We start from the raw sequence: 8,814 nt of genomic DNA, 5'->3' as shown, positions 1-8,814 counted from the left end.
CTCTGTAAAGAAGTCAAGCATTTGACGGTAGGCCAAAAATAAGTGGGAACAGGGCCCCCGGATGTAGGCACAGTGCAATGTTGGGGAGAAAGCCTGGCTCATCTCAGATGAAGTTGACATGCTAGCATGCTAGTTGTTGGGTTAATGCCCAGTCAGTCCCCATAAAAGGAAATGATACTGCAGGGCCATGTGCTCAAAAGTGAGATAGAAGTTGAGTAACCAACAAACAATTGAAGGAAGGTGGAACACTGGAATCCAGACATTCCAAAACATCAAACATTTCTAAGTGTTTTTTTTTTTTTACCGGATCATATCTTTCAACAAAGTAACATGTTTTTGTTCAGCCCCACTGCCAGCAGAAATTACAAAGTATTTCAACAGCCCAGACATCTACAGACTTATCTCTGCCTGAGACAAACAGGCAAAGAACATGCACAAAGGAAGCAAAAGGCCATTTATAAAATGTAGGATAAGCTAACAACTAACTGCTAACAATGCATAACAAGACGTATAACATAACAAGACGTTTTGTGATATTAATAATCTACAAAGATACTGGTGCCGATAAACTTCTGTTCAGACATTCATAACAAGATGTAGGCTAGCTAAGACATAGGCTACTGAACCTCTGGTAAGGACCATCTCCATAAGTCAGCTGAAGAATCAGACTGGCTTTCTAAGCAATGGCATGAAATCGGTGCTGTGCCTTCTTCACAGTATAGTGGAGGCACACATGTTTAGAGATTTTAGATTTCACCCAATTTGACACTATGAATCTTCAGTCAGTTGCATCATACATTGCCCGACATACATCTGTAATGTGTCCAACCTCACCCCCAGCTCAATGCAAGGAACTGCCTGAGTGACTGCAGTACTATCAGCTGGTGCACCACAGGATGGACAATATCACTGCCGTTTGCATTAATAGCCTGGAATCATGTCCACCTCAGAGTCACGCCAGTGAAATATGTATTCACAGAATTACAGATGGAATCTCTGCCTGACTCATGACTCAGAGGGGCCTTGGATTCTGTGTCTGAGGCTACTGTATGTTTAGACGGAAACAATCTGAAGAGAAAACAACACTCCTTCTCCTCCGTCACCGACCATTTGTGGACGACCTATCAACTGAGTCTCCCCACCATTAAAATGCTCAGAGTTCGGATATCGTCTGTCTTGTCACGGGACGCTCACATCAGATATGCCATCTGCCATGGCCAATAATCCATTATAACTCAGTGTCGCTAGAGAGCTGGTCTCCCACATATAGTAGGCTACCAAATAGGCAACATTCCTTTATCCAGTTCCTGACATGCCAGCCCATTTTGGCCCAATGAAATCATGTGCAGTGCAGGCCTACTGTATGATAATGGTGAAATGAGCAACTGTGAAGTGGTCATCTATGTCACCTGAGCACAGCACAATCGCTGCCACTCACAAAGTGCAATGTTGAGTGAGATTCTGCTGGCAGTGCACGTCCTCAACTTTTGTAGGTGGGGTGAATTCGGACTGATTTACTACCCAGTTGAGAATGTGCTAACGTGCTTAACACGTTACTCCAATTATTTAAGGTGAAAAGCATGCTATCATCAAATCTAAATTACCCTTTGGCAGACAGGTAAGACCAGAGAGGATTAAAGCAGAGTAATGAAGGATCTTTGGTAAGACCTTGACATGCTCTTGCATCTGTGTCCTCCTGTGTACGCGGTGCATGACGAGAATTGCACCATCAGTGAGCATCTGGGGGTGTTGCGCGCTTCCCAACAATTGGGACCATGCACTTCTGTAGTATCTTTCCTTGTTGAACAAAACGTACACAAGCACTAGACACTGTGAGTCTGGCCTACTGTAAGTACTGTAGACTGACTAACAGCAGGCTGTAAATATAGCCAAAATACAAATAAGGTTCAGTGCCAAGAGATGAGACGCACAGGCGCCTCTGGTCCAAAGTGTAGGCCTACACCTAAGCACTAACTAGCCCTTACCTAGTGTGGGGAAAATATGTACATCTGTCAGCTATTCTGGGTTAACACATACATGTTTCACGTTTACAACGTAGGCCTATATAAGCAAAGGTACAGAATGGCCTGAGCAGCATGCTTCGTGAACCATGGCTGGGATGCAATACACAATCTTCTTCAACGTGCATACATTTGCCATACCACTTGCTTTAATCTTTCAAAAACTGAGCTTTTGGTGTTCCAGCTAAAGCATTAACATCCAGCTTGAATCATCTTCACTGACCCCAACTAGATAGGCATGTAACTTGGGCGTCATATCATAAACAATGAACTTCTCTGAGCATGTAGCCTCAATTGCAAAATCATGTCGGTTTGTAGCATTAGCAATATCAGACCTTATCTGACGCAAAACTTCTTGTTCAGGCCATGATAATCTCCAATATGGACTATTATTCACTGTTAGATGGCCTGCCTGCTTGTGCAATGAGATCTTTACTACTGATTCAGAATGCTTCAGCGCACTTGGTCTTCAATCTGTCAGAGGACACATGTAACTCTCCTATTTATTCTCCATGGCTCCCACCAGTGGTGGAAAAAGTACACAAATTCTGTACTTGAGTGAAAGTAGAGATACACATGGTTAAATGTTTCTCCAGTAAAAGTAGAATTCCTGTTCTTAAGTATCAAAAGTAAAAGTCCTGAAATGTATGACAGTTGCATTTACTATGGAAATTTCCAAAAAGGCATATCTCATATGTCTAAGGATTAGTCCATGCCAGATGACATGTCGGTACCACTCAAGGTGGCAAAGGTTGAAAAGATACTGTACATGTCTGTAGTTAACATTTTTGTATGATAACTCTTCTGGAGTCACAGCTAAAGTAGCGTAATCAGCTGTTAAAGTAGGCTAACCCTCCCCCATTAAAAAACACATTTTTGACGCAGGTGCCTATCTTGCTATTGACCTTTGTTAAAGACATAGTTGTATTTTATTATGTTTGGAGGGCAATCTAGGCTTTCATTCAAGTCCTTTTGTGAACACTTTGGACAAACACAGCCGACCCTGGAGCTCTTCAAGCTTTTATTACACACATTTTCCTGCCATTTCAGCCTAAATCGTCTTTTTTCTTTTAATTCTGTGGCATCAGGTAGCATCAGAGATACAACATGCAAACACTGAAATATTGGCATGACTCTAAGGATTCAAAGTGCTGCCACACCCCCAACCAACCTCAACTGTGGGTGAAGATGCCACTCCCGATGTGATAAGGAGCCACTCGTGAGCATACTGTCTCTGCCATGTTCTGTTGCGATAACAATCTTTAGCTGTGACTCCAGAAGGGTTATCATACAAAAATGTTAACTACAGACATGTATCTTTTCAAAAAAGCAACCGCTGCCACCTTGAGTGGTACTGACATCTCATGGGTCACTGACTAGACTGTTTGCAGATCATGTTTGAAGGAGAGAAAGAATAGAGAAAGAAACACTTGGCAGGCAACTTGACAGGCCTATAATCAGTGACTAATCACTCATTCAGCATGTTAATGTTTTCTAAACAGACATTGTACAAAGGAAAGTGTTTTGGCAGTATTCCAGGACATGTAAAATCCTGCTGTTTGGTCAAATGGTCAGTTCACCACTGAACTGTTCCTCAAGGTGTTTTGAATAATGGTAATGAACAGTAAAATACAGTAATGAAATGGTTTGATAAATGAGACCTAAACGGCATTGCATTTCACTTATCTGTCCAGCCATGGTTGGAGAAGAGAACAAAGTCCATTCTGTTGTACAATAAAAACTACTCTTTGAATTAACATTCTTCATAGGCTACATTAGACTATAACTGCTGCATTCTCAGGTCTGCGCAGCCGGTTTGGGCCATCAGCATGAGCAGAGCTGAGTTTCCACCTCCACACAAGACAGGATGCCATGCTTAACTCATTCCAATGACATCTGATCTAGGATAAAAAAAAAAATACATATTTCATGTTCCCTGACTCCCACTGACCATAATTCATATCTAGTGTTCATATTTGGTGTTCTATACTACAAATAAAGAATCAATACACATAATGAACCATTATCCATGAGACTATTACCATTTGTGTAAATCGTGTATTCAGACCGGCGTTCCATATATCCTACTTACATATGTGATCCTTCAGCATTCATTTAATGCACCAACATTCTTTGTATGAACTGTGCTAGAAAGAGTATGCTTCAACACAGCCATGCAACTTAACAGGGAGGGATCAGGTGTTACGTCAGGTGCGCTTCGCGGGCTGAAGTACAAGGAAGTAAAAAGGACGATGGGAAAATCCCTGATAGAAGCTGGACAGACCTACTATAAAGAGCCCGGTGCTCCTTTTTTGTCACAGTATGATCTTGCAGGCCCACCAGACTACTCTTGCCTCTGATTTCTCTTATCACAGGACTTGCACTGAAGAGACATGGGAAGCTCCAGGTTATGTACTCTAACCTTACTGACCATCATTGTGATCCTCAACACCTGCATTTTGTCAACAGAATCAGGTAGATATTATTGGCACATTTACATATGCATTTAATGTCTATATGATTGTGTGTGTGTGTGTGTGTGTGTGTGTGTGTGTGTGTGTGTGTGTGTGTGTGTGTGTGTGTGTGTGTGTGTGTTCCACCTAAAACATTTTTTGGTTCTGTTTCCTCAATGCAGCAATGTGTTGCCTGTCCTACTACAAAAAACCTATCCGGTGTCAGAAGCTGAAAGGCTACACAATGCAGGATATCCACACCTCCTGTGATATTAAAGCCATTATGTGAGTTATCATGTTAATTATTAAGTATAAGACTGCTTGTATGCGATAACATCAGTAGACAAAGCGGCACCATTGCTACAGGTTTTAGTTTAACTATGATTAATCTTATCAACCACATAAGCAGTTCTGTGTGGTCTGATTGGATGAAAATGTGACTTCTGATGATTGGGTTCTTTTAGAAAAAATGTTTTGTTCAGTATCAATGACAACGTGCCAAAAGCACATTAGGAACACTGCCCAGCAACATTGCTGAAAAAGTTGCCTTGTATCTTCAGCTTAAGGGGTCTGTGTCATATTCCTGCACCTCTTATTTAATACAGTTCACCCACACTGGAGCCATGGTCTAAGTGCAATCATTTTTTTTAGGCTATCAGACTATCCACACTGTGCCGACTCTAGATGCATTATCTAGAATGAAAATGAAAAACTGTGTATTATTTATTTTTAGTTGGTTTTCAGTGGTTAAATATCTGCTTCTCTGTAACTGTGCTGTTATATTTGAATTTGTAAAGGCTTTTTAGTATTTAGTGAATTTAGTGAAAAGTAATCTTATCTGTATCCTGCAGGGACTGTGTACAGTATATGCTAAATGACGTCTACCTGCTGGAGTTCTTGTCTGACAAGTCTTTGCTCTCTCTTGCAGTTTTCACACTGTTGCAGGAAAGTTAATCTGTGCAAACCCTGATATGAAATGGACCCAGCGTAGAGTTCAGTGTCTGAAGTGAGTGGTTTTTCTTTTATTAACTCATTTGTGGTCTGTAATGGATGCCACATAGAAAAGTTGAAAAAAAAGCTACATAGTTTAGTGGTTTACTCTTTCAGTAGATTTGTGAATAACTACAGGTCTTTCAAACATTATGTATTCAGTTCACATAATATAAGTTACTGTAAGTCAAAGTAAAGTTTATTCTAAAAGTAAAGTAGACAAGTGTGTCAGTCAATTGGTGCTCTAAAACTGTCATCCTGATAACATTTTACAATGATTATAGAGTAAAATCATTTATAATAGTTTTGCTACTATTATATTTTCTCAGGGTGAAAGCAGCAAAAATGTCATCACCGGTCAAAAAATGAGTTAATCCACCTGATGCTTTTCAAAATGGCAGTATGCAGAAGAGATTAAATGGCGGTTCTGGTCCCGAGATGCTATTGTGACCTGTTCCACCCATCATTCTTCATCTTAGCCACCTTACACCTGTACATGGAAGAGGATCCCCATTCTATTCTTCTCCAACATTATTGTAATCACACTGAAACAGGGTTGTGTTTTCCCAAAAGACACATTTGTTGTTTTCTAATTTAATGTTCATTTGTATGAACAGAAAGTGTATGCCAGACGGCTTGTGTAATGACATAGTACCATACCATGTAATGTGAAGCTATTGTTGACAAACTGATCATAGGCCTAGTTATCTATATGTGCAAAAAGTATGGAAAACTGTGTTACTGTAACATCTAAACATGTGATATATTGATTTATGTACATATTGGCTAGTACCAGAACAATTTCTGGCATGTGTTCTTGGCAGTTTGCCATTAGATCAAAAGACTTAAAAGACTGTTGCAATGGTATGCCTCCGCACAGCTGAATTTTTGGTTGACATACAGTTGTGTAGAAAGGCAAAGTTGAAAGGAGTCTCTTACCAGTGGATCACTCCAAGTAAATGTTCATACCAACACCGGAGCAAAGGTTTAAAACTGAAAGTAGAGTATGACAGATATCTAAAATTAGCAGATTATATGCCAATGACTTCTTCTGAACTTTATAGATGACAGACTATTTAAGGGCCTGTTACGGCTGGCTCTTAGCCATAACATAAAATGGAGGCAGACAACAGAATTAAGGTTAACCGAAAAGTATTTATTTAAAGTAGCCAAAGATAATAAATATCTGTAGTCAAATGTCTAGGGGAAAGAAAGATAAATTAAGTGTATGTGCGCGATGCCTGTGTCAGTAGTAAGAAAGTAAGTAAGTATATGCTAAAGAGTATATGCTAAAGAGAAAAGAAGTAGTGTGAGAGTATATGCCTCAATGGCACCCAGTGCCCATAACGAAAGATAGTGCCCCAACAGGGAGTGTGTAGAAACCCCTTAAATATGCAGCCACACCTTCATCAGGTGTGTGCAATATGTAATTAACACCACCAGGTCTGCACTGCCCGTGCACTGACTGCACAGAGCCTGATTGGGGCACAGGGGGTCGTAACAGGGCCCAAAGCAGCTCCACTTTAGCCTATACTTTGCTTAAGAGTCATGTATTGAAGACATTGATAAGTGTTACTGTGCAGGTTTCATGACCATTTTAATGTGTTATTGCATATTGTTTATCATTTGCACTGTCACTGTCGTTTATCTCTGTATATGTAATAAAAACTTTTTTTTATGTGAAAACTGCATATTGAATTGTTATTTCCCCACCAGCATTGCATAACATCACATGGCTTACACATGGTAATCATTGCTTACAAAAATCAAATGCACTATAATTGCCTATTATACAAAAAAACAAAGCATCACAAGACAAAAAAAATATATTGCCGTTCTCTCAGGAAGTAGGACATTAATTGGAGCATTTGACGCCATCTAGTGGGTATTAAGAGGAAATGCATGTGTAAGAATGTAAAAAATGGGTCTAGCAAATCCATGTCCTTGACCTTGACTTACACTAACAGACAAAAACTGATAGTTGGTTTTCAATGATAACAGTCTATTAATTGGCTTTGAAACTGGAATGCACAGTCATTCACAACAGCCTACCATATAACATTCGATAGTCATTTTGAGTTATTATTGGGGGCCAAGCAGCGAAGCTGCGAGGCAACCCCTAGTGATTGTACGTATTCTTATTGGGGGCCAAGCAGCGAAGCTGCGAGGACCTCCTAGTGATTGTACGTATTCTTATTATTATTATTATTATTATTACACATTGCCCATTTCCCAGCCAACCATACACTCCAGAGTTCTGAAATTTGGCACACTCATTCAACTTCAAATTTGCCCGAATCTATTAAATTTACAGACAACAAACCCCAAAACTCCAGCGCCACCAACAGGTCAGGCTGAATTTTTCTAAAAGTTACCCAGGTCTCAAATTTTGTCAATTTCTTACCAAACTTGTCACACATGACCTTCAGACAAGGCCACTCAAGACTTATCACTATGTTAATAAATATTCATAAGCGTTTGCCTGTCACAGCCAATCAAAGTTGGTGACGCACCAAAAAACAGCATGTGAACCTATTCTCTATGTAACCAAAGAACCATACAGTAAAAAGTTGGGTAATTTGGTACACTTATTCTCCCTGAGCCAATGACCACTTACCTCAATTTCCAGACCCCAGAGCCCAAAACTCCAGCGCCACCAACAGGTCAAAATTCATCAATTTTTCAACAACATTAATGCAAATAACTCTAAAATGCTTAGACCTATCAAGCTGAAACTTGCTCAGTGTATTAAGGCAAAAGGTATGGCCCCACCCACCAATTAACACGACTTTTCCACAAACGCTGTAGCGCCACCAACAGACCAAGATCAGAACTTTCAAAAAGTTTCACAGGTCACAAATTTCATCCGATTCTCACCAAAATTTGCACACACTATCTTCAGACCATGCCTTCTTATTGCATTGCTTTTCGGAAGAATTGACAAAATTATTTGCCCTTAACAGCCAATCAAAATCGGCGGCGAAGCCGCCACACAGACATTAAACTTAAATCTCTATGGAAACCATAGAACCATACAGTTAAACGTTTTGAAATTCAACACACATATTCCTCTATGGCCAATGACCACTTTCCACAATTTACAGACTCTTAACCTCAAACCTGTAGCGCCACCAACAGGTCAAAATTCATCAATTTCTCAACAACATTAATGCAAATAACTCTAAAATGCTTAGACCTATCAAGCTGAAACTTGCTCAGTGTATTAACGCAAAAGGTATAGCCCCACCCACCAATTAACAAGACTTTTCAACAAACGCTGTAGCGCCACCAACAGACCAAGATCAGAACTTTCAAAAAGTTTCACAGGTCACAAATTTCATCCGATTCTC

At 40.0% G+C, this 8,814-nt stretch overlaps 1 protein-coding gene across 1 annotated transcript; it reads left to right on the top strand.

Annotated features, from left to right (window-relative positions):
- Positions 1-4,334: 4,334 nt before the first annotated feature.
- On the top strand, positions 4,335-7,150 carry ccl20b (chemokine (C-C motif) ligand 20b). Its single transcript, XM_062521556.1, has 4 exons — positions 4,335-4,496; positions 4,657-4,759; positions 5,403-5,480; positions 5,794-7,150. Exons 1-4 carry the CDS (start codon positions 4,415-4,417, stop codon positions 5,831-5,833), a joined length of 303 nt encoding a protein of 100 aa, XP_062377540.1. The 5' UTR covers positions 4,335-4,414; the 3' UTR covers positions 5,834-7,150.
- Positions 7,151-8,814: the final 1,664 nt, after the last annotated feature.

This window comes from Sardina pilchardus, chromosome 19 (genome assembly GCF_963854185.1).
Source record: "Sardina pilchardus chromosome 19, fSarPil1.1, whole genome shotgun sequence".
In the NCBI taxonomy this organism is placed as follows: domain Eukaryota; kingdom Metazoa; phylum Chordata; class Actinopteri; order Clupeiformes; family Clupeidae; genus Sardina; species Sardina pilchardus.
The sequence above is the reverse complement of the archived record's forward strand: the minus strand, read 5'-3'. Positions and strand labels throughout refer to the sequence as shown.

What these genes read in the sequence shown, in the direction of transcription:
- ccl20b (XM_062521556.1), top strand. Translation starts at nt 4,415, where the DNA reads ATGGGAAGCTCCAGGTTATGTACTCTAACCTTACTGACCATCATTGTG. An exon ending in CATTTTGTCAACAGAATCAG is followed by an intron (nt 4,497 to 4,656) that starts GTAGATATTATT and finishes TCCTCAATGCAG; the next exon opens with CAATGTGTTGCCTGTCCTAC. An exon ending in TGTGATATTAAAGCCATTAT is followed by an intron (nt 4,760 to 5,402) that starts GTGAGTTATCAT and finishes TCTCTCTTGCAG; the next exon opens with TTTTCACACTGTTGCAGGAA.